The 25,705-nt window shown below is 40.8% G+C and overlaps 1 protein-coding gene across 2 annotated transcripts in view; it reads left to right on the plus strand.

Moving 5' to 3' along the window:
* Positions 1-25,084, plus strand: part of LOC119562389 (protein RCC2 homolog) — a 32,839-nt gene extending 7,755 nt beyond the window's left edge. The window contains exons 2-4 of one of the 2 annotated variants that reach the window (XM_037875579.1): positions 23,047-23,458; positions 23,514-24,095; positions 24,154-24,690. In XM_037875579.1, coding sequence (XP_037731507.1) covers positions 23,114-23,458; positions 23,514-24,095; positions 24,154-24,690 — 1,464 coding nt within the window. In that variant the 5' untranslated portion in view covers positions 23,047-23,113. Of the gene's footprint in view, positions 1-23,046; positions 23,459-23,513; positions 24,096-24,153 lie in introns of those variants that run through there. The other variant, XM_037875580.1, reaches the window with a different exon arrangement.
* The last annotated feature ends 621 nt before the right edge of the window (positions 25,085-25,705 follow it).

Consider the following 25,705-nt stretch of genomic DNA (forward strand, 5'->3'; position numbering starts at 1 on the left):
GTTAAAATCTTGAATTTTGTAGTGGAGTTGAGAGACTCATCAGTTATCATGTTGATCTGCTATACGCGGCCATTGAAATTTATATGTTTTCCTTCATTGAACTGCGATGGCCCCAAAAACATCGATAGTCAAAACTAAACAGTGATGTTTTGAAAAAGCAAACATCTATGCATCAATCACTTTTTCATGATTTTTTATCAAAATAGTTCAAAGATTTTAAGCTTACATGAGATTTGGTATACACACCTGATCATATTAATAGGTACACACATCAACTCTGACTTGAAGGTAACAAAATAAAGATATATTCATTGTTTCAAACTTAATATTTGTTCTCATTGGATCTTAAACTATTTGTTTTCAATAAAATAAACTTAACTGTAACATAGGATAATAATATAACATAAAAGAGATCATATTGTGTTTGAGATACGTTTTCAGTGTGATCATAATAATATGTACACTTCATGTGTTGGTAAGAAAAAAAATTTTAGTTTCCATTTTGTATTATTTTTTTTAGCTCAATTAGTATTTCCTTACTTAGTATTCAGTGTATCCACCTCTATTTTTGGCCACTACTGCTATTCATTTTGGCATACTTTTAATAGGAGCCTGGCAGGTCTCTACTGGTGTCTCATACCACAGTTTTTGGACACCTTCCCATAATTTTTGTTTATTTGAAAATTAATGGTCTCATAATTTTGTTAAAAATGCATTAGAAAGAAAACCAAGACAGGAAACCCGTGGAAGGCCACTGAAAACAACAAAAACCCTTGACCACTACATAGTAACTTTGAGCAAAAAGGACCAATTTAAGTCATCGAAGGCTATTGCAGCCGAAATTGGGAATTCAGTTTGTGCTCCAACTATTCGAAGACGACTACAAGATGCCAACCTACCAGGAAGAATTGCCAGAAAAGTCCCACTTATGCGCAAAAAAAATATCACCATGAGGCAAACTTTTGCAAGGGACCACAAAGACCGGGTAGGATGCACCGGGGAGAAAAAATAGTGAAACATATTATTGAGCGATGAAACCAAGAAAAATTTGTTTTGAAATGACTGTGAAAGTTTCGACGCCCTAACGGAAAGGAATTCCATCCACGGTTTACAAAAAAAACAGTCAAACATGGAGGTGGCAATATAATGGTATGGGGTTGCTTGTCCTGGTACGGCGTAGGTCCAATTTATCAGACTACGAACAAAATGAATGCTGAAGAGTACAAATCCATATTGGAAACAGTTATGGTACCGTATGCTGAGGAAAATATGCCATTACGTTGGGTATTTCAGCAAGATAATAATCCAAAACACACATCAAGGCTGTTATTTAAATTTTTCGAGGACCAAAAAGTTGACGTTCTGAAGTGGCCAAGCCAATCCCCCGACCTTAACCCCATTGAAAACTTGTGGGAAGACTTAAAAAAAAAAAAAATCGACGAAGCATTCATTTTCAAATAAACAAAAATTATGGGAAGGTGTCCAAAAACTGTGGTATGAGACACCAGTAGAGACCTGCCAGGCTCCTATTAAAAGTATGCCAAAAAGAATAGCAGTAAAGGCCAAAAATAGAGGTGGATACACTGGATACTAAGTAAGGAAATACTAATTTACCTAAAAAAAATAGTACAAAATGGAAACTAAAATTTTTTTTCTTAGCAACACATGAAGTGTACTTATTATTATGATCACACTGAAAACGTATCTGAAACACAAAATGATCTCTTTTATGTTATATTTATATTCACTATCGATTTAGCGTCGCTTGTGACCGGTTGTGTTTATCTTGTGCTCTGTGATTTTTGTCAATTTGTCATTAATATCTGTGATACTGGTGCCTTGTTTTGTGACTTAGTCCTTCATAACCAGCCGTGCTTGTGTTTTAAATCGTCTGTTGATGTTTAATTGTCTATTTTATTGTAGAATTTTTAACAAAACCAAACTCTGTGTTTAGCCCGTGCATTTTGTTATTGTAACTTCTGTACGCTGTGGTGCTTTGGTTTCAATAGCTTTTGTTGTTGTTTCCCATAACCTTCTTGTAATCTCTCTCCCGTTTCTTGTCGTCTAAACTGTTGTCGTGTATATTTTGTTTGTGTTTCGCAAGCCACGCTCAGTCGACAGCCACTCTGTTGCGCTCTCTCGCTCTCGAAGTCTTTACGCGCTCTTATACTTTTGTGTTCTTGTGTGTCTACATTTTTATTTGTTTGATCCCAGTGTCAAATTAAGTGAGGTATTTATAATTCTTTTGATTCTTTGGTTTTATTAATAACTTTTTTTCTTAATTAAAAATGGCTTTTTTTTGTAGCAAAAAGGATTGTCAGTTTGGATCGTCACCTAATGACGTTTTTATTTACTGTCGTCTCTGCAACATAGTCATACACCCAAAATGTACTGGACTTATTGGCAGAGTAAAAGATTATATTGATCTGCGTGTTGGTTTTTCGTGGACTTGTGCCTCATGCGTGGAAATAGATCGTGATTTGGATGGCTATGTTGCGCTGACCAATGATCGTTTTATGAAACTGTTCGATAAACTCATGAGCGTAGTTGCTGATTTTAAAGAGTTTAAGGTTGACCTTGATAATAAAAAAATGTCAGTAGGGTCACCTAAACGCAAGAAGACTGCTCCTTCAAAATCTCTTCAAGTAAAGGCATCAGTTCCAAATCCCAACTTAGCTTCTAATGTTTTTACCCGATCGGTAACGGCAGCAATGTCGGCATCCACTGGGGCTGGGGGACCTAAAGCTTCTCTGACAGCAGTACCCATAGGTACCAAAAGCTCTGGAGTCCCTGTTTCTGCTAGTCAGCCTACCGTTTCAAACCTTACGCAGCTTTCTGTGCCTACGGTGGAAGTTAGCTCTATAGGAGTCCCTAGTCTCGATAATCAGACGAACGATGTTCAGATTGCTGGTGGTGGAAGAAAGAGCCTCTCGGTTGTTCCATATAGGAAGCAATTATTTGTGTCTCGTTTAACACCTGAAACCACATCTGCAGATGTTTTGGAATTTATACAACAGGAATTCCCATCTCAAAACATCACAGTGGAGGAGTTTAAATTTCCATATGTTCGTAGGATATCTTCCTTTAAAATATCTGCTCCTCCGGAAGTATTTAATGTACTAAATTCTAAAAGTTTTTGGCTTAATGATGAATTGGTCATTAAAGAATTTGTTCCAAACAGACGGAGAACTAATAATAGGCCTTCCACGACAGTACCTGCGCCAAAAAACTGAGCAGTTTATTTTTGGCCTATCAAAATGTTAGGGGACTTAATATGAAGCTACCTAAGCTTTATGCTGACTCCTCTGCCTTTTCGAAAGACATTCTGGCCTTTACTGAGACTTGGCTGAAACCGGAGATATCAGACTCTGAAGTTCTGCCCAAAAATTTTCGTACGTATAGAACTGATCGCTCTCCTCGTAGGGGGGGTGGGGTGCTGGTTGCCGTTACCTCTACTTTAACATCGGAAAGGATATACTTTCTTAATCCCAATGAAATAGAATTCGTTGGTGTTAAAGTTTCTTTGAAATCTTTTTCTATTTATGTAACTTGTTCTTATATTCCACCTGGATCCGACTTAACAATTTATAAGCAACATTTGTCTGCAATAAAAACTGTTTTATCTCATCTTTCCGAAAGGGATCTTTTGATTGTTTTGGGTGATTTAAATCTCCCTAACATTTCTTGGTCCCTTTCCACTGACTCACTTGTCTCTACCCCCTTATCTGACCATGAATTCGTTGACGGTCTGTTAGAACTATCATTACAGCAAGTTAGCTTTATACGTAATTCTCTAAACAGACAATTAGATCTTGTATTTGCTTTAGATTCGTCTGAAGTCACGGTATCTAGAATTGACCCACTAGTTATGCCAGAAGACCGGTATCATCCCACATTAGAACTTACAATTTGTCTTCCCTGCGTTGACACCTTCTCTCCTTCTCTTTCACCAACTAAAACTAGATGCTTTCGTAAATGTGACTTTAGTAAGCTCAATACCTTGATTTCACAATATAACTGGACAAATTTATATAATTGCTTGGATATTGAAAGTGCTACGGAACTATTTTATAGTGTCCTAAACTCTTTTTTCTGTGAATGTGTTCCTGATAGTTTTGCTCCTAAGTTAGACAGGCCTCCTTGGTTTACCAATCAGTTGCAAAGACTTAGAAACCTAAAAACAAACTTCTATAAAAAGTACAAAAAGTCGGGTAGGCCATCCGATTTTTCAAGATATGTGGTGGCTCGTACTAATTTTAATGTACTTAACAGTCATTGCTATTCCATGTATTTGAACCGATGTAAATTTGAATTTTCAAAGGATCCAAGGCAGTTTTATAACTTTGTCAATGCTAAGCGAAAGTCTTCAGCCTTGCCATCATCTGTACGATTAAACTCTATTGAGGCATCTACGGATCCCGAAATTGCAGATTTATTTGCTGAATTCTTCCAATCTACTTATAGTTCTGTTTCTTGGTCTAATTCTAGCTACCCTAATCACTTAAACAGGGAAAATTGTATTTTTTCTCCTGTAATGACCGAAAGTTCTCTCTTAAGTGATTTAGAAACTATAACGCCAACCTATTCTCCGGGGCCAGATGGAGTCCCTGGGTGTGTTCTTAAGTTTTGTGCCCGAACTATTTGTAAACCCATTCTTAAACTTTTTCTTTTGTCTATCTCATCATCTGTTTTTCCTTTTATTATTCCACTCCACAAAAAGGGTGCGAAGGTTAATGTTCAGAACTATAGAGGAATCTCCAAATTGTCTGCAATTCCTAAAATATTTGAACGCATTATTACCTCTCAGTTGCAACATTTGTGCTCCTCTTTATTATCGCCGTGTCAACATGGTTTTGTTAAGCGAAGATCGACCACCACTAACCTGCTCGAATTGACATCTTTTGTAATAGATGGGTTTAACCAAAAAATGCAGACAGACGTTATATATACAGATTTTAGTAAAGCCTTTGACTCTGTAAACCACTTTCTTCTTTTATTCAAATTAGATCAGCTCGGGTTTCCGAATAATCTGTTAACTTGGATTTCAAGTTATTTGAATGGTAAATCTCAGAGGGTTTTATTCAAAAACGCTGTTTCCAAGATGATCAACGTGACATCTGGAGTGCCTAAGGGCAGTCATTTAGGCCCTTTGCTGTTTACTCTGTTTATAAATGATCTTCCTTCTATAGTAACTCACTCTCGTGTACTAATGTATGCTGATGATGTTAAGCTTTGTTTTTCATATAATAATATTGAGTCTGGTTTCTGCTTGCAGTCAGACATTAATAGATTCCAGGAATGGTATCAGTACAACCTTTTAAGTTTAAACTATCTTAAATGCAACGTTATGACTTTTTATAGGGGTACGCCAACGTTCATGAGTTACTCTCTTCAGAACATGTCCTTGGACCGAATATACTCAGTAAACCATTTAGGTGTTCTCCTAGATCCTAAACTTGAATTTGACTACCACATAACCTCTACTGTAAATAAAGCTATGATTGTTCTTTGGGTTGGTCTAAAGAATTTGATGATCCATACACAACCAAATTATTATTTACCTCCCTTGTCCGTCCTAATTTAGAATACTGCTCTTCCGTTTGGAGCTCTCAATATCAAGTGCACATTGACCGTATAGAGTCCGTACAGAAACAATTTCTTCTTTTGCCTTACGTGGTTTGAACTGGGATCAAAACGTCAGGTTGCCTTCTTACTCGAGTAGATTGCTATTAATTAATTTGCCTAGTCTAGTAAACCGTAGAACTATGCTTGGTGCTATTTTTATGAATAATCTTATCAGAGGCGATATTGACTCTGTAGATTTGGAAAGCCGCCTAACTTTCAATGTTCCTGTTAGACTAATGCGAAACTACTATCCTATAAACTTGCCACGATGTTTATCTAATTTTAGTCAGCATGAGCCCTTTCGCGTTCTTTGTAATAATTATAACAACCTATATCATTTAATTTGTTCCTCAACCTCTATCCCTGTATTAAAAACTAAAATCTTAGCTCATTTGCTTTAGTCTTGTTGATCTTTGTTTTGTCCTGTCCTTGTTTGTTCTATGTACCTTCCTCGCGAACCGTATTTGCCCGAAATAAAAATGGGCCCGCGCGTAACAAGCACGTGCTTGGTGTCGTTTGGGCCACTTGTTTGTACTGCTCTTAGTGCATCGACGTTCAACAAATATAATATAATATTATTATCCTATTTTACAGTTAAATTTATTTTATTAAAAAAAAAAGTTTAAGAACCAATGAAAACAAATATTAAGTTTGAAACAATGAATATATCTTTATTTTGTTAGCTTTAAGTCTGAGTTGATGTGTGTACCTATTAATATGATCAGGTATATAAGGTACATATTTGCTTAGTAATATAACAAACAACATTTCAAATATATTAAAAACTCTAGGAGTCCATTTTTTTTAGGATATACATATGTATATAATTTGGCTTATGTCGAAAAAAAGCGATCGTTATCCCCGTTACTCGTAGAGTAAAAGGGTATACTAGATTCGTCGGAAAGTATGTAACAGGCAGAGGGAAGCGTTTCCGACCCCATAAAGTATATATATTCTTGATCAGGATCACTAGCCGAGTCGATCTAGCCATGCCCGTCTGTCCGTATGAACGCTGAGATCTCGGAAACTATAAAAGCTACAATTCTGGAATTAGGCATGAAGATTCCTGAGATTCCTGCGCAGCGCAAGTTTGTTTCAGCAGAGTGCCACGCCCACTCTTACGCCCACAAACCGCCCAAAACTGTGGCTCCTACAGTTTTGATGCTTGAATAAAAATTCTCATCAATACCTATCGATTGACCCAAAAAAAATTTGCCACGCCCACTTTAACGCCCACAAACTTGAAAAAGTCGTATATATGTGGGGCTTTTATTATTTTTAAAGTATATAAGATTAGGTATTTATTTAAATGATTGAATATGGTATGTCACAATGTGAGTATAATTAAGACCGTCGTCGCGTCGTTTTGCTTTTCACACAAGCACGTCTTCTTTGGATCAGATCTCGTCAAATACTGCCTCTACTCGTCGTTCTCGTCTTATCGTCGTTGTTCTCGTCCTTTACTTCTTTTGTGTCGTCTTCTTCTGGAATGTGTGTTACTGCTCGTCGTTCTCGTTGTCTAGATCGGGATTGTTAGGGTGATTCTCGTAATATCACTCCCACATTCGGCCATTCTGTTCAAACATTCGCCTCGAATGTTTCGTCGTTGTCATCGTGGGTGGGCCATTGATTGAGATATTCGGCACAGGTTGAAGAAATTTTTGGACCGTCTGAGTTGCCGACTTTCTGCACATCGTAGGCGTTTTTGTGCTTGACTTTCGTGATTTGGTAAGGACCCAAAAACTTCGGCTTTAATTTGAGACCTCCTCCAAATTGTGTGCGCTTTATAACTACCATGTCGCCAACGTTGTAAAACCTTGCTGGTTTGAGTCGCAGGTTGCACGACTTTTTGTTTTCCGATTGAAGCTTTAAAATTTGTGATTTTGCTTTCAGCCTTAGATCGTTTCGAGAGTCCTGAAACAGCGCTATGGTTTCGTTGTTGATTAGCTCACGGAGCTGTTGGTCATCTTTGTTTCTCATTTTGACACCGATTAGAAGCTCAAAAGGTATGGCGTTGATGCTTCTCGAGAAAGTAGAGTTGATGGCTTGTTAAACTCGATCATCGTGTCTGAGTCATCATCCACACTGAGTTTTGACAAAACTGGGATAATTATGGCATTGAGTCGCTCCACTTGTCCGTTAACCCGTTGTAGGCCTGTCGTACACTTGACTACCTTTATATTTTCATCGTCGCAATACTGGAAAAAAACTTGGGCTAAGAAAGCTGAACCTCGATCCGAAATTATACAAGCTGGGTTGCCAAACACAGTACTTTGTCCTCGTAGCTTTGTAATGACTTCGCTTGCGGTCGTTGACTTTGTAAGTTAAAGCCAGCAGAACTTCTTAAAAGAATTGATGTAATTGTAATTCTTGCTTGTAGAATCTAGTGGACCTAAGAAGTCGATGTGGTAGGTGTGCAATGGAAACTCTTGTTTGTGCAATGGATGCAGCCAGCCCTTCTGCTTGCCACGCTTGCTGCTTAAAATGCACGGAATACAGCAGTCGATGAATTTCTTGATTTTTTCGTCCATGTTTTGGATGAAATGTGGGAGGATACAAATTTAGTTTATTGTGGGAGTAGTTACAGAAGGTTTCTTAAAAACTTTAATGAACGATAAAGTGTATATGTATGTCTTTAAAACCGACTTCTTCGCGGAACCACGCACTGGACGACTTCTTCACTTTAAGACTTGCTGCACTCTTCCTTGGTAGCCTCGCTTTTTTGTACTATATGCTTTCTAAGAAAGACTCGATATTCTATAATGTACTCGATTAATAGTATTGGATAACAAAATAATAAACGGACTGTAGGAGAGCAGTTCAAATTTAAAATAAGGTACAGGGCCTAAACCGTTGATGTCGCTGTTACTCTTACGCTGCAAGGGTGATACACTAATACTAAACTCTCCAATCCTACATTCGGCCATCCTACAATTTTATTCGCCCCTGAATAAACTCCATTTCTTCATGAACTCGGCTGCTGGAGTTGTTGAATTCGGCCCCTCATGGTTTCCTACTTTTTGTACTTCGTAGCGCCCATGTTTCATCTTCTTTGCGATCTTATAGGGACCGAAAAATTTTGGTCTAAGCTTCATGCCTACTCCATATTGAGTGCGTTTTATACCTACGAGATCACCTAAGTTGTAATCTGTTTCCATCTTTCTTTTTTCATTAAACGTTTTCCTATTCTCCTGCTGAACCTTTTCAATATTCTCCTGAGCTGTTCTTCTTATTTCATCTCTTTCATAGTTTAGTTCATCGATTTCGGTGTCGTCGAAGAGCTTTCTAATGTCGTCATCTTTTTTACGCATATTTAATCCAGTAAGGATTTTAAAGGGAGAGTATTTGGTCGTTCTGGGAGGTGTGTCATTAATGATTTGTTGGATTTTATCCACGTGGCAATACCAGTTCGCTTGATTATTCTGGCAAAGTTTGCTTAGCATGGGTATAACAATTTTATGGATCCTTTCGACCTGTCCATTACCTCTCGGCATGCCTATTGTTATGTGTAACAATTGGATTCCATGGTCACTGCAATAGTCCCTTAAGGTACTGGACGTGAATGCGGTGCCTCTATCTGTAACGATGCGCCGAGGGTTTCCAAAAATTGCTGATTGCTTTTCCAGCCTGTTCAATACTTCGTCAGTGCCTGTTGATCGCGTTGGATATAACCAAACGAATTTGGAAAATCCGTCTACCACAGCTAAAATGTTGTATTTCTTTTTGGTTTCGGTAAGAGGACCGACATGATCAATGTGGTAAGTACCCAGAGGTTCTTGGACTTTGTCAATTGGCGTCAACAATCCTTCCTTTTTTCCTCTCTTTGAGTCTATTATCAAGCACTCTACGCAACTCTTGACGAACCTCTCCACTTTGTCTTGCATGTTCTGAATGTAATAGCATTTTTCCACTAGCTCTCGAGTCTTCGTAGTGCCATAGTGGCCTTCGCGATGTACAATTCCAATGATTTCTCCATGCATGGATTCTGGGACGACTAGAAGCTCTTTCGCAACATCTTTATAGAGAATGTTGTTTCTAACGAAAAAATCCTCGTAACTCTCTGCGTTATCTAGAACTGTTTTCACGGCCTTAATCCACTCGTACTTGTTCTGTGCTTCTCTTAAACGATATTTTGCCGAATCTTCGATAAGAAAGCAAGTTAGGCGGCTGAGCGCGTCGTCGTGTTTCATCTGACTTCCAGCTCTGTGCTGTACTGAAAACTTAAACTCTTGTAAGTACATAGCCCATCTGGCGACTCTTGGTGGGACATCGTCTTTTTTCATGGTCATCGCAAATGCTACGCAGTCGGTGACAATCGTAAAATTTATTCCCAACAGGTAAATGTGCCACTTATTAACAGCGTTGATGACAGCTAACACTTCAAGCTCGTACTCGCTGTATTTTTCTTCGCACTGTGTAGTCTTTCTGCTCATAAATTGTACTGGGTGAAGTAGTTGATCTTCTGGGTCCTTTTGCATGAGGATTCCACCGAATCCGAATTTACTCGCGTCCGTATGAACTTCAGTTACTGCACAAGGATCGTACAGTCTAAGAACTGGGGCAGTGGCTAAAAGGCTCTTCAGATTTTCAAAGCTAACTAAGCACTGATCGTCAAGCTGAATGTTTCTCCCGTCACGCGACTTGTCGGTCTTGCGGAGTAGATCTTTTAAGGGTTTTGCTTCCAGAGCATAGCCTTTCATGAAACGACGCAAATAAGATGTTAACCCCAAAAATCGCTCAAGTGCCTTCCTGCTTTGCGGGGCTGGGTAGTTAACAACTGCCGTGACCTTGTTGGAGCAATCGTTCCGTTTTCTATTAGGTATCCAAGAAATGTGATTTTTCGCTTCAAAAACTGACCTTTCTCCCACTTGATGCGCAACCCTGCTTAAGATGCGACTTCTAAGACTTCCTTCAATACTGATAGTCCTGATTCCTCATCTGCTGTTGGTATGATAATGTCGTCCATGTAGACGACGATTTTGTTGGACTGCATCAGGTCTCTTAGCGGCAAAATACTGCGGGGGAGTTGCTTATACCAAATGGGACGTGCGTGAACTCATATTGTCCGTTATGGGTTACGAAGGAAGTAAACTTTGTAGACTGAACTTTGATTGGCACGTGAAAAAATCCGTTGGCTAAATCAAGGGTGGTGAAAACTTTGGAACACTGCAAACGATCTAGCACGTCATCGATTAACGCTATCGGAAAGTTGTCCCTTTTTATCTTCAGATTGAGCCTCCTATTATCGCAACAGAAACGTTTCGATCCATCTTTCTGTGACACTAACACCACAGGTGATGCGTACTCTGAGCAATTTGGAATAACGATCCCCGCATCTAGCCATTCCTGAACTTGTTTATCGATTAGAACCCTATTCTCGTAGGATGTTCGCCTCGGATGTTGAAATATTGGTACATAATCTTCCAATATTATTTTCATCTCGACTGGAGACCTAATTGTCTGTTTCGGATCGTATCCTGTGATAAGCTTTTCTACCTCCGATTTTTTGAGACTATCCAAATGACTCAAACCGATTCTGTCAACTACGCTTTGCTTCTCAATCATCTCTGTGACGCACATCGCCTTGAAAATTTCAGCAAAATCAGCTTCGGTAGTTTTTGCAATGAAGCGAATTCCATTTGTGCTGAACAAAATGTCGACTTTCTGGAGGATATTGTTTCCAACGATAGCTGTATACTCTAACTCATCCCGTTTGACTACGTGGAAGGTTATTGTAAAGCTAATGTTGTCAACAAAAACATCTAGGTCAAAACTTCCTATGGTAATCAATTCACCTTTCCCAATGCCTTTAAGATGTTTGATCTCTTTCGTAAGCTTAAGACCTTCGAATTTACTGAACACATCTTCTCACATAAGGCTCAGATCGATGCCAGAATCTACCATGGCTCTAAATAAAATATTCTGAGCGCTGAAGCTTTTGTAAATAAGACCTGCTTTTGGGGATATATCCTCAAGGACATTCGTTGCTTCCTTATTGCCTGAAGAGGACTGCTGAGTTTCACCGCACTGTTTAGAAATGTGCCCAGTTTTGTGGCATTTGTAGCAAATAACTTCATCGACGCATTGTTTTGCAAAATGACCCTCCTTTCCGCACTTGTAGCACTTTCTTGACGAACTGTTCTGAACCTTCTTTGCTTGTTTTTGGATGTTGTGCTGATATACTTTCTTTTCTTTCTTATGTATAGCATTGCCTTTCTCATAGATTTCAATCTCAACCTTTAAGTCCTTTACCGTTTTGGCTCTATACAAGCCAGCTTTGTTTGATTTGCTGTCAGGGACTCCTTCAATAAAGTAAGATACCAAACTCTCTTCCTCTAGCTTAATAGGCTTGCTCAGTTCCATCAGACTGTACAAATACTCCAAGCATGTCTCTGTTGCTTTCTTCTCTCTATGCCTTAACATTTTGTGAACATCGGCTGAACACAACTGTTTTCCAAAATCCTTTTGTAGCTCAGATTTTAGGATATTCCAACCACGCACTCCTGTCAAACTTCTAATAAAAGGCTTAGCTGCTCCGCTTAAAAGTTGTTTTGCCTAGATGTATTTTTGTAGATTATCCCAACCAACTGTTACAGCTACATCCTCAAATTCGATTAACCAATGGTTAATGTCCTGCTGATATGATCCCGAAAAACTTGAAATGCTATCCTGAACGTCTCTTAAGGTAAACCTGGAACTCGTGGAATTGACAGCATCTTGGAATTCAGTACTCTGTGAACCAACCTCGCTTGCATTATCTTCTTCATCAACATCAACAGTATCTGGCACCTGGAAATAATCTAAAAGTCTCTCTTGCAATGTGCCCTTCCTACCATCCGTACTCAAGCCCAACTCGGTCAGATTTTCTTTCAGTAAAGGTACTGTCAGCGATAAAATAGATCTTGCGTCCATGGTTACGATAAGATGTCGTTCACAGTGTTATACTTATTCTCTACAAAATAAATTTACATAAACAAATTTTTGTCGAAATGTGAGGAAATTAACATTAATGGAAAGAAATAGCTCAAGTTTTCGTTGCAGCACTGGGTAGCGCTGTGGACTTCGTCAGCTGTTTCAACTTCAGCAAGTTGGCACTTCGTCTTGAAAGAACTTTTGTTTCTCTGCGCCCTCGTCGGCACAGCTCTTGGAATCACGCCCTCTTGCAGATCTTCTTTCAGCTCTTCTCGGGCAATGCTTCTCTGGTTCGGTACGATCTCTCCTGGCAGGACCGCTTCTGGTGGAGTCTCTCTGTTAGACCCGATTGGAGCCGCTTCTCTGGTAGCCCCTCTCGTATAGGACTGCAGGACTTCGTCTGGTTGGTCTTCTCTGATAGCCCTTCTCGTATAGGACTGCAGGACTTCGTCTGGTGAAGCTCACTCGGTAGTGCTTCTGGTGTAGTCTATCTCTTAGCAGGAGTGGCAAGTTGCAAAATTTCGACTGGCAGCGCTTCTCTGGTAGCGCATCTCTGATAGCCATGTTCCTCTGGTAGCACCTCTACTAGCCGCTTCTCTCTGGTGGCGCAACTTTGCTCGTCTCGTCGAAATTTTTGTGGTTGTCGCTTTACTTTTTGATTGTGGGTAACAGTCGTCTCTTTCTCTCTAGTGTTCATCTGGCATTGAGAATTTAGCGTCCACTAATACACGCAAAGCTTCATCGTCCGCCAATTTTCCGACGAGTGCGACTTCTCGTTGTTCACACAGGTGAGAATTTGGCAAGAATTTTTTCTTTTATATCAAGTTTTATTGTATGCTAGCGCATACAGGGTACATTCACTTTTCTGAAACCAATACCCGGACGAGCCCCCATTAAATTTGTGGGATGATACAAATTTAGTTTATTGTGGGAATGGTTACAGAAGGTTTCTTAAAAACTTTAATGATCGAATTGTGTTCGTACCCAAAGGTACTCAACATGACCACACCCAACAAATCAAGCAGTAGCCAAGTTGGGAACAATACCAGGCGCTCAGTAGCACTCACTGCAGATGAGAATTGCTGGTCAGCATATTATATGTCTCACTAACTCACCATCTCACCGTCACAACGATACGCTGACCCGCCAATGCAGTCAGCACATTTGCGGTGTCAGCCGAGCCAACTACGCAACTGCTACCATAATCATAATTCCCTAAACTTCCGTGTTCCAAGTAGAACAGTCAGTCTCTGATTAGCATTCGTTGTAGTCAGACGTGTTTTCTTTTCGCTATGAATTCTTATTCGTGCTCCGAGTGCAATGCTGAAGTTACAGCAGCGCAGCTTCGCGGTTTTGAGGCAGTTTCGTTGCTCATCGCTTTGTCGTCGTACTTTTCACACTGCATGTGTTGATCTCCCGGAGGAGGCTATTAGATAATTAACAAATATGCCGAATCTACTCTGGCAGTGTGATCGCTGTGTTGTGAGTAATGATTCACACTCCAAAATCGATGAAGTAATGGAAGAACTTAATGACCTGAAGAGCCTATACATTGATTTAAACTCAAAGTTTCTGAAGGCTTTTCCCAATTCTACCACTGACAATAGCAATGTCAGTCAGCGTAAAAAAGTGGTGAAACCATTGGCTCCAACTTCTTCAATTGGTCGTCAAGCCAAACATGCAGACCTGATACCCCCTGCACCAGTTTCTACTGCCGCCAGGAACCATGCAAGGAATAACAGGAACAAGAGGCGAATAGTTGGTCAAGCTCCTAGTTGTGAACTACTCGAAGTTTTGCCGAGCAATAAATTCCTTCATATTGGTAGATTCAGAGCGCACGTAAAATCTGATTCTGTGTGTGAATATGTGGCAAATAAGCTAGGTGTGGATACCGCCACCATAATTTGCAAGCCTTTAGTGAAAAATGGTGTAGATGTTGCTACACTGGAATTTCAAATTAGGAATACCTGAGCAGCACTTTCAGACTGTGTTTAGTGATGCGTTCTGGCCACATTCAATCAAGGTCAGTCGATTCATCCACAGGGATAGGCCTATTGTTGATGGAAACGTTCTGGATTTGCACAATCATTATACATCGGACTCAAAAAACCCCCAATAATCGGCGCCTCTGGTGTCGATTTGACTACGGCAAATTTTTATGACCTCTTCCTCAACTTTATGCTACTTATTCGCAATGTCAACGTCCGCTGGTTTCGATATCGCTAGCTGCTACCATTACTCTCTCATACGCCGCTCCTAGTGCACTCTTAAGAGTTGGGCGCCCGTCACTCCCAAATCAAAAACATCATCAGCTGGATTTTTCCTTTTTTGTTCTGTCTAACGTTCATCAAACGCTCACTGGAGAGGCGTTGTCACCAGATTCCATTAAGATTCCCGCTCTAAGCGCGCTCTTCGGAGATGTGCACTCATCACATTCAAAACAACATCGGCGTCAGCTGGATTTGCCGTTGTCTATTTCGCGCGACGTTTGTCAAACGCTCTCTGGAGAGCTGCTCTCATCATATTTCATCAAGATTCCCGCTCTAAGCGCGCTCTTCGGAGTTGTGCGCTGATCACCGTCAAACAAACAACAACGTCAGCTGGAGTTGTCGTTGTCTGAGGCGCTATCATCATATTCCATCACGCTTCTCCCTCTAAGCGCGCTCTTTGGGGATGTGCAAGCATCACAAGCAAAGCAACAACAATATCAGCTTGAGCTGTTGTTGTCTGTTTCGCACGACGATCGTCAATCGCTCTTTGGAGAGCCGCTCTCATTATACTTCATCAAGATTCCTGCTCTAAGCGCGCTCGTCGGAGTTGTGCGCTTATCACAATTGAACCAACAACAACGTCAGCTGGAGTTGTCGTTGTCTGATTTGTGTTACGTTCGTCTAATGCTCACAAAAACCCAACGGCTTGAGCATTCGAAATTTGCTTTGAGTGATACTCGTGATCACAGTTTCATTTCCTTATTACCGCGCTCCTCTCTGACGCTACCAAATTGCTTGGATTTATCATCGACTGCTTTGTGTGGCTCTTCCCGATGGCAGCATCAACAACAACATTGTCCATCTCTCCTCAACTTGGATAGATATGCTGTTAACGGCGACATTGCCATCGCTCTTAAGAACTAGTCGCTCTTTAGTAAAAGTATCTAGCAAACTTCAGGAATGCATCGATCCTAGTCTGCATGATAAAATTCGTATTAAGAACACTACATTACTGAAGGCGATCTGCGGGCCTACAACATTGGGAACGCAAGAACAAATACTTCCTAGGGCATTGGACTATGATGCCTTAAATGCGAATCCGGAGATTGTTGATCGTGCTATTGTGAGTACGGCCCCACTAAAAATTTATTTTCAAAACATCTCCGGAATGCGGACAAAGGCGGAGCAAGTATACCTTGCCACATCCCAATGCGAGTTTGATTTTATAGTTTTAGTTGAAACTTGGCTCAATATAAACTTTTATTCAAATAAATTCTTCGACTCCAATTTGTACCATGTGTTCCGCAAAGACAGAGATAGCACGAAAACTCACTGTGCTAGAGGGGGCGGTGTAATTGTTGCTGTTCGCTGCAATTTGCGCTGCTTATCAATTGGGCTTCTCGTTGAAGATACCCTTCTTGATCAAGTTGCGGTGTCGATAATTGGAGAATCGGAAACGCTGCAAATTGTGGTGTAATACATACCACCGAATGGTTCATATAAACTTTACAAGGCTCATCTGGAAAACATTACCGACATCTACAATAATCTGCAGGACCATCAACATATCTGTGTGATTGGAGACTTTAATCTATCATCCCTCGTTTGGTCTCAGGATGCGGAGCATCACTCTTCACTGCCAAGCAACATACATCAACCACACGAGATTCTTTTCATCGATGATATTTTCAGTATGGGCTTAATACAAGTCAATAATATATTCAATAACTTACATAAAATTTTAGATTTAGAATTCGTTAGCGCTGATATTAACTTTTCTTTAGTCCAATGTAATTCACCTATAAGCAATTGTTATATCCATCATAGACCATTGCTACTAGGTATAAACTTTTAGAGTTTTGCGCCTTCAGCTGAATATTCACCTAGACTTATTTTCAATGAAACCAGCCTTTGTGCCATCAGAAATGAGATCTCTGCCATTAACTGGGAGTCAGTTTTATCACATGTCAGTTTGGAGTCGTGTTATGACACTTTTTTAGTTGTTATTTTAAACATCATTAAGAACAATGCTCGAGAAAGGGTCCACAATTCGTTTAAGTTGCCTGGTATACGAAAGGTTTGAAAAGCTTAAAAATCTTCGAAATAAATTCTATAAAAGGTGATTGGAATAGACACTTGCAGCACAAACGAGAAGAAGAACGCTTTTTCAGTCCCATCTGCTATGTTCCTAGGGAATTTATCTTCCCAATCAAATACAGAAACTGCAAATCTCTTTGCCTCTTATTTTAAAGCTAATTTTGAGCCAACAGCAGCCTGGAATGATTCTCAAACCTTAAATGCGATCACTCCTCTATTGAATTTAGGTAGTTAACCGTGCTAGAAGAGAATATTCATAGGGCTGTGGAAGACGTTGATGATTCTTACACTCCGGACTGTGATGGGATTCCGGCCTACCTTCTGAAACATTGTATAGAGGTGCTATGCGTTCCACTTAAAATTCTGTTTGATAAATCACTTTCTATTGGACACTTTGCGGACAGATGGAAGGTCGCATCCGTGACTCCAATTTTAAAATCAGGGCCGAAGAATAACATTGCCAATTACAGGCCTATAGCAAAGATCAGTAATATTGCTAAACTCTTCGAACGCGTTGTTGCCCATAAATTATCATTTCTTCTCAGCATGGTTTTTGTTGCAGGTCGGTCAACTACGACGAATCTTGCCGTTTTCAGCAACTATTGCATTCATGCCCTTGATATGCGATCTCAGGTTGATGCTATTTACACTGATTTTGCGAAAGCCTTTGACAAAGTTAGCCACAGTGCCCTACTGGCAAAACTGGCCCGCTTGGGTATACATTCGGCATTACTAAATTGGATAAAATCATATTTACACCATCGACTTTATAGAGTTAATATTAATGGAAAATTCTCGGATTCCTATTTGGCAACCTCTGGCCTCCCTCAGGGACCTCTGCTTTTCATCATTTTCATTAATGATGTGAGGTTCTGTCTATCTTCAGAGTGCCTCCTGTATGCAGATGATTTAAAAATTTTTAAGTCTATTAAATTAGCGACAGACTCACAATTGGTTCAACATGACTTAGATTCGTTGAGCTTTTGGTGTACTCGAAATTCGCTTCCTCTTAACATAAGCAAGTGCTTCTATGTCACTTACAGTAAATCCGTATACAATTTCGTCACATCCTATAATATCAATGGTCAACCTCTACAACGGCGGCAGGAATCCTTGAATCTAGGAGTGTTGTTTGATTCGAAATATAAGTTTGCAGCCCACTTCGATTACACCATGCCCAGGGCCTATGCTATGTTTGGATTTGTGAAACGGAACGCATCACTATTCACGGATCCCTACACCAGACTTGCGCTTTATTTTTCATTTGTCCGATCTAAACTAGAATATGCGTCTTTTTGAAATTCGCTCTGTTGCCGCTCAGGTTTTTAGACCCTACCCCTTCATACCACCAGCAATGTAGGCTTGTTCACCTACCATACCTTGAGCATCGTAGAAGTATCCTCGCCATTTGCTTCATTTTTGATTTGGTGGATGGTAGTATCGACTGTCCAGAACTACTCTCGAAAGTTGGTTTTCACGCCCCGTCTAGACAACTTCGGAATTTTGATCCCTTTTTTCTCGAGCTGCGGCGGACAAATTATTCCCAAAATGAGCCCCTCTATAGGGCCTTATATGAGTCTAACGCACTTCCAATTGATATGCAATTGGACTACTTCTCAAGTAAATCAATTCTTAAGAATAGGTTAGTCAATTATTTTGTAAATTTGAGTACGTAAGATAAGTTGTTGAATTGTACAAGTAGCCAGTAAAGGAATTCCGTTGGCGAAATAAATAAATAAATAAATAAAAAAATATAAGCAGGTATCAAATGAAGAATAAATCAGTTATCAACACACCTCATAACTCCGCGGTTCTACTTCCTACCTCTAGGAATAGGGCTCGTAATACACTATCTCAACTAGCAGCTAACCACGTTAGCTCAACCTCAGCGCAGTTCAGCATCGCCTGTGGTCCGACTTCTTCACTTTACGACTTGCTGCACTCTTCCTTAGTAGCGTCGCTTTTTTGTACTACATGCTTTCTAAGAAAGACTCGATATTCTTTAATGTACTCGATATTCTTTAATGTACTCGATTAATAGTATTGGATAACAAAATAATAAACTGACTGTAGGAGAGCAATTCAAATTTAAAATAAGGTACAGGGCCTAAACTGTTGATGTCGCTGTTACTCTTACGCTGCAAGGGTGATACACTAATACTTAATTCTCCAATCCTACAGAAATATTCATTGTAAATCATCTCCTTCGTCTTTTTAACGGCGAAATGTCCTCGTTCGTGTGCTCTGGCTATGATCTGTCTTTCCATGTCTCTGGGAACAACAAGAAGTTCTGCGTCGTTGACTATCTTGTATAAGATTCCGGACTTAAGAAAATAGTCGTCGTAGGGTGAGTCAGAGTCTTCGATAATTTTGCAGATAGCCTTCAAGTGTTCGTCCTTTTCTTGAGCTTCCTTTTCTTGAGTCGTCAACGATGGTCATTATTGGGTATCTGGAGAGAGCGTCAACGTGCTTCATACGTGTACCTGAACGGTGTTCGACTTTGTAGTCGTACTCTTGAAGCAATAATACCCAACGTGCCACTCTAGTGCACAGACTTTGCTTGTCCAGCGTCTTGGTGAATGCATTGCAATCGGTGACAATCTTGAATGGGATGCCAAGGAGATAAACTCTGAACTTGGTTATAGCTCCGATGATAGCAAGCACCTCTAACTCGTAGCTGGAATATTTACACTGCGCATCCGTGGTTTTCCTACTCATAAAGTAGCTGATTTCTCCAAACCCGTCTATGGGGGCGTCAGTGTGTAACCCGGTTTCGTACTTCGGGTTGTAAATAGCTAAAGCAGGTTTGGAAGTCAGGTATTTCTTTAGGGATTCAATAGCGTTCTCTTCATCAGGGCCAATAACAAATTCAGCTTTATTTTTGGTAAGGTCAGTCAAGGGTTTCGAAATCAGCATAATTCTGGATAAACTTTCTAAAGTATCTTGTGAGACCTAGAAAACTTTCTAGCTGCTTTATGTTCTGTGGCGTCTTAAACTTCGAAACTGCGTCGATCTTCTGAGGAGTCGGAGAAATGGTTTTGTTTTCGATAATGTGACCTAAGAACTGGATACGGGTCTGCAGAAAATGGCATTTATTTAGGTTAAGCTCGAGACCATATTTGCTGCAAGTTGATATAACTTCGGTGAGATTCGACACCGCCTCCTTTTCGTCCTTCTCTGGGATAATTATGTCGTCTACATAAGGGAGAGCGATTCCTCTACGGGACAGAGTTCGGAAAATCGCATTTATGTGTCTCTGAAACACACCTGGTGAGTTTGACAAACCAAAAGGCACCTTTAGGAATTGGTATTGCCCACTCTGCTTCACGAATGAGGTGTACTTCCTGCTAGATTCGGCGACTGGCACATGGATAAAGCCATTCCGCAAATCGATTGTGCTGAATACCAACGCTTTTTGCAGGCGGTCGAGCTGGTCGTCAATCAGGGGCAACGGAAAATTATCTTTTACGATTACCTTGTGTATACGCCTGAAATCTACGCAGAGTCGTTGCGATCCGTCGTTTTTCTTCGAAAGCACTACCGGGCTTGTGAATTCGGAGTCGGACTCCTCGATTATACCGTTATCCAACCATTGCTCGATCTGTTCGTCGATAACGTTCGTTTAAGCAAAAGCGAATCTGCGCGGACGCGAGAATATTGGCGATTCGTCGTTTAGAAGGATTTTCATTTCAATGTTTGTCGACTTCGATTTAAGCGGCTTGTAATTCATTATTAGTTCACTCACTTCTTGCTTTGCGCACTCATCAGCTGATTCGTTTATATCAAGTTCATCGTTGTTAATAACCGTGTCAATTTTCAGCAAGTTAGATGGGATGTTCTCTTCGCAAAAATTATTTAAATTTCGCACACGCAAACCACTTGGACTAAACGATATTTCTGCTTGCAAGCACAACTCCTCGCCGATGATCATACGAGTGTCCATACAATCGAGCGGAACTATGAAGAAGTTCAATTCGTAGGCACTGCTGTCGATCCACACTGCTTGCTTGCACTGTCCAATTGGCTTGATCTTATTGGCATTGCGATTTTTTCCAAATCCAATTAGGTATACACTGCACTCCTTTAGCTTCGGCAAAGCTAGCTCATCGTAAATGTCTTCGCGCAAAATATTATATTTACTGCCTGTGTCGAACAGAGCAATACAATTTTGGTTTTTGATTGAAACAACTTTGCTCGTCATGTTGTTGTGGTCACTTAAAACACACGCGTTTGGCTTGCACTCTTCGACTGTTTTGTCGCCTTGGGGCAGCCTTTGGAGATGTCACCGAATTTGTTGCATTTAAAACACTTTCTGCCTTTCTCTTTGTTGTTGCAGCCAGTAGACAGATGTCCCTTCTCGCCACAATTGTAGCAATCGATTTCTTTCTTTCCAGTTTTCGAACCACCGTGCACTGCTTGAGCTTTCTTTTCTTTAGCACTGTTTTCGCCAAAATGGGATTTTGCACTGATCGTTTGGTAGTCCTTCAATTTGTATTTGAATTCGGTCATGTTTCTAGCTCCATAAAGCATCGATTTGTTAATTGAGAGTTCATCAATACCGTCGATCACGTATTGGATGAGAGCGTCTTCTTCAACATTTCCCCGTGAGGCAATATCTTTCATACGGTAAAAATATTCCTGTACACTTCTGTTTGCGCGTCGTTTTCTCTCTCCAAGTTGCTTGTGTATTTGTTTGCTGCTCACTCTCGATCTGAACTCGCTCAACAAACACGATTTCCAAGCACTCCACGAGTTTATTCCTTTCTCGCTCAACACAAACAATTTCGCGAGACCTTCAAAATCTCTTATCCAGGCGTCGACTGGAATTTCGTCTGTGCCCTCGAATTGTTTTATAGATTCCTCTATATCGCGAAAACTTAAAGCGAAACGCGGCATTTCATTGTATTGAATTGGTACTGGTTGCGAATAATTCTTTTGGTCTCTTTCACTCGTTGGATTTGTTCCTGCGGAATTTGCAACCATACTCCCGATTTCGTCGTGGCTTTGATTCTCTTCGTCGTCATCCCTGTCTTCATCAGATTCCTCTGGATCTTCCACTTCGTTGCCACCGAGAAGTTGGTCAAATCGAAGATTTTGAAAAATATGCAATTGCATGTTTTCGACGTCGTGGCTTATATTCAAAATTAGGCATATTGAAATTAAATCTCTTTCAGTCAGTTTTGCCTGCACGTATACACTTTTGCCTTTATAAACTGCGTCATTTTCGTCGTATTGGAAACTAGAAAATTCGCGAAGTCGTTTGCGATTATTCCTGTCTCCCTCTTTTTCAAAGACAAATTTGTGCAAAGCACAAATGCTTCCCTTTAACGCATTTTTCAAATTGTTAGAAATTATATCGTTTAGACACGCCATAATTGAAAAAATGAATGTTTCACGAAGGGTTTATGTGTCTACTCTTTCACCTCGTACAAAGTTTTCACTGATCACTTTCACCTTTCTCGAATACTTCCCGGACGAGCACCCAAATGTGGTGTTTTTATTATTTTTAAAGTATATAAGTTTAAGTATTTATTTAAATGATTAAATATGGTATGTAACAATGTGAGTATAATTAAGACCGTCGTCGCGTCGTTTTGCTTTTCACACAAGCACGTCTTATTTGGATCAGATATCGTCAAATACTACCTCTACTCGTCGTTCTCGTCTTATCGTCGTTGTTCTCGTCCTTTACTTCTTTTGGGTCGTCTTCTTCTGGAATGTGTGTTCCTGCTCGTCGTTCTCGTTGTCTAGATCGGTATTGTTAGGGTGATTCTCGTAATATCACTCTCACGTGGATATCTCGGAAACTATCAAAGATAGAGAATTGGGATCTCAGATTTAGATTCCGTAGCCTTGTACGCAGCGCAAGTTTGTTACGCGAATATGCCCACGCCCACTCTAACGCCCAGAAACCGCCCAAACCTGTGGCGCCCAAAATTTTCATGCTTGATAAAAAGTTTTAACTGAAATGTATTGGTCTCGTCATTACCTATCGATTGATCCAAAAAAAAAATTGCCACGCCCATCTCCATTTCCCTTTGGTCCCTTTAGCTGAGTAACGGGTATCTGATAGTCGAGGTACTCGACTATAGCGTTCTTCCTTGTTTTGTTTTAAAGAATTATAGAATTTCAGCAGCAAGCGTTTCCCTCTGTTGCGTACGTAATTCTGGTTCTAGTTCTCAGAGTTCAAATTATCTTCTAGATTGCTCCAACCCAGCCACCGGTGCACAGATCAAGCCAAGTCCTTAAGCAATTCGAGTATCTATACAATGTCGGCCAAGCGCAAGGCAGGTGGCAATGGAGGTGGTCCTAACAAGCGGCGTCCGAGGAAGAAGGAGTCTGACTACGAGGACGAGTTTAGTGACGAATCAGATGAGGACGGAGTGCAACAGCAGGCGGCGGTCGCTAACCAAATGGAGGTTCTCATTCCGCACGACGACCTCAACCCGCCCAGCAAGCTGCCTGAGGACTTGCTGGCCACTTTGGAAAAGACCCCTGGTCAGATGCTGCTTGCTGGTATGGTAACCTGGGACCTTACTGGCAAGCGGGACCGCAAGAACGTCACGAAGGTGCGCCCGAACCTGTACAGCTTTCACAGATTCACTGACGAGAAGGTGAGCCATCATGCCCATCGCTACGAATTATTTCCTAAGTGCTCTTCTTTTGTAGTATCGATATGTAGCCAGCGGACCGAGTGCCGCTCACACTATTGCCATCAACATGGAGCGAAAAGCGCTCGCTTTTGGACGCAATCCCAGCGGCCAGCTGGGCCTCACGCAGGACATCAAGTTGGCGGAGAAGCCTACTCTTATTCCGGCCCTTGCGCAGCTGAACATAGTGCAGGCAGCTGTCGGCCGGCACCACACTCTATTTCTCACCGACACTGGTACTGTATACGCCTGCGGCGAGAACAAGTCTGGCCAGTGCGGTGTGGGCAACACTCACGCCAACATCTATTCACCCACACCGATCAACTACCGAGGACCGCCCATAATTCGAATCGGGTGCGGAGCTGAGTTCTCGGTCATCCTGGACATCAAGGGCAGCCTGCACACATTCGGTCTGCCAGAGTACGGCCAACTGGGCCATAACACGGACGCCAAGTATTTTGTAAACGCCAACAAGTTATCATTCCACTTTGAGACATCACCCAAAAAGGTGGTCCTGTTCATAGAGAAGAGCAAGGAGGGTCATGTGACGCCAGTCGATGGTGTACAGATCGTGGACTTTGCCTGCGGCAACAACCACACGGTAAGAGAACAATAATTTCTTAGGTTTTCGATATTGCACGCAAAACTTGGTTTTACAGGTCGCCATCGACTCGAAGAAACGCGTATACAGCTGGGGTTTTGGTGGTTTTGGGCGTCTAGGACATGCAGAGCCTAAAGACGAGATGGTACCGCGACTAATGAAGTTTTACGATACACAGGGTCGGGGTGGGCGCAGCGTCTACTGCGGATCCACGTTTAGTCTAATCGTCAACGAGCTGGGCCTGCTCTTCCTGTTTGGCCAGAATAAAAAGACAGGCGAGGCCAATATGTATCCGAAACCAGTTCAGGACCTATCCGGCTGGAATATCACCGACATTGGCTGTGCCAACACATCGATTATGATTTCCGCCGACGACACACTCATCGCCTGGGGCGCATCGCCAACGTTTGGAGAGCTTGGCATTGGCGAGTTTCAGAAGTCGTCGACGGTGCCTAAGGAAGTGCCAAAGCTGGACAACATTAAAATACCTCAGGTGACCATGGGTTACTCACACACGGCGTTGCTGGTGGACACCAGTCACGACGCCACCAAGCAAAAGTACGAGAAAATGCCCGAGTACACTATCGATGATTAGGTGTCGCTCAGTTCTTTAAATGCTGCTACATACAATTATACCGCTGCCAACAACAATACTGATCCGCTCAGGAGACCCTGAGAACTGATCATCGAAACTCTGCTGCTACTTCTCGAAAGTGAAACTAAACAAATCCAGCAAATTATACGCTAGAGGTTACACTCGCTATCTATATACTATACGATTGTCTCATAATACGGATACTATGTATTTTGTTTTAAAACTCTAATTTATTCTCGTAACTGATAAAACTCCATCCTTAACATGTACCCTAATATCTTTAATATATTGCCGCTCACCTATAGGTTTAAATCCATTAACGACCCATTAGTCCGACGGTTACCCATTTATAATTTGTTATTTACAAGTAACAAAATACAGTATTTTGCATTTATATCGAACAGAGTAAGTAAGTGAGTCAAGCGCTTAGGTTAGATATTATAAGTCAGCCATGGAAGCAATCCAATACCAGTTGAAACTATTAACATCATGCATTTTAATCACATACAAAAAAATTTTGAAATAAAGAGAATGTTAGTGCGTAGTTTGAAGCTACCTACATTATTTTTCTAGATGTGCCGCGAACTTAATAAATGAGTTACACGCAAACTCGTCGACTCCTTTGAGCCTTGTAAAAACTTAATTATTGTGTAAAGATTGATGTCAGCATCATAGCAATCCGAGATATTTCATTTCTATTCTATTCTTTAATCAAGCAACATCAACGAATATCTCAAGACTGATTCTTTGGAAACTTTTTGAGTGATACCAGAGTGTATAGGAAGAAAATATTAGTCTAGAAATGGTGGATTTTTTATATATGGGATCAATTTTTCGAGCCGTTGGATGGCTCCTGGGCCTGCACCAACAAATTGCTTATTGGTGTTAAAATATATGTTCTCAAATCAAAAAAAAAGTATAAAAATCGCCTAAGCTCGTAAAAAGTACTGAGTAAAAGCACTGAAATACTGAATCGATTTGCGTGTGCGGTTCCATTTTCCTATAGTCTAGTACT

Source organism: Drosophila subpulchrella, unplaced genomic scaffold, assembly GCF_014743375.2.
Source record: "Drosophila subpulchrella strain 33 F10 #4 breed RU33 unplaced genomic scaffold, RU_Dsub_v1.1 Primary Assembly Seq44, whole genome shotgun sequence".
NCBI lineage: Eukaryota > Metazoa > Arthropoda > Insecta > Diptera > Drosophilidae > Drosophila > Drosophila subpulchrella.